The following is a 354-nucleotide window of genomic DNA, read 5'->3' on the forward strand; positions in this document are numbered from 1 at the left end:
ATGTGCACTCAGACTGATGGCCAGCAGACAGTGATGCCCCAACAAGCTGGCAGCCATGAGCGTGGCCCTTGATCCCTCCTTGGCTTGCCTGCACACACAGGCCTTTGGGCAGCCTCCCTGGCAGGAAACACTAAGGCTGGTACAAGGCAAAAACAGCAAGATCAGAAATACAGAGAAGCAACTGTGGGGTAGGGATGTGCACAGCTGAAATTCTAGTACTCAAGGATGGAGACAGGATGATGAGGAGCTTAAGGTCATCTTCCAGCACACACCTGTCCCAAAAAGGAGACATCTCATCAGGACTTCACTTTAGGAAACAAACAACAAAACTAAAAATGGTGCACACTTGTAATT

General features: G+C 49.2%; 1 protein-coding gene across 1 annotated transcript in view; it reads left to right on the forward strand.

Annotated features, from left to right (window-relative positions):
* Positions 1-34, forward strand: part of Gtf2ird2b (GTF2I repeat domain containing 2B) — a 39044-nt gene extending 39010 nt beyond the window's left edge. The window contains exon 10 of the mRNA XM_031391157.1: positions 13-34. Within this exon, the coding sequence (XP_031247017.1) occupies positions 13-34 (22 nt within the window). The remainder of the gene's footprint in view (positions 1-12) is intronic.
* The last annotated feature ends 320 nt before the right edge of the window (positions 35-354 follow it).

The sequence above is a fragment of the Mastomys coucha genome, unplaced genomic scaffold (assembly GCF_008632895.1).
Source record: "Mastomys coucha isolate ucsf_1 unplaced genomic scaffold, UCSF_Mcou_1 pScaffold22, whole genome shotgun sequence".
Lineage (NCBI taxonomy): Eukaryota > Metazoa > Chordata > Mammalia > Rodentia > Muridae > Mastomys > Mastomys coucha.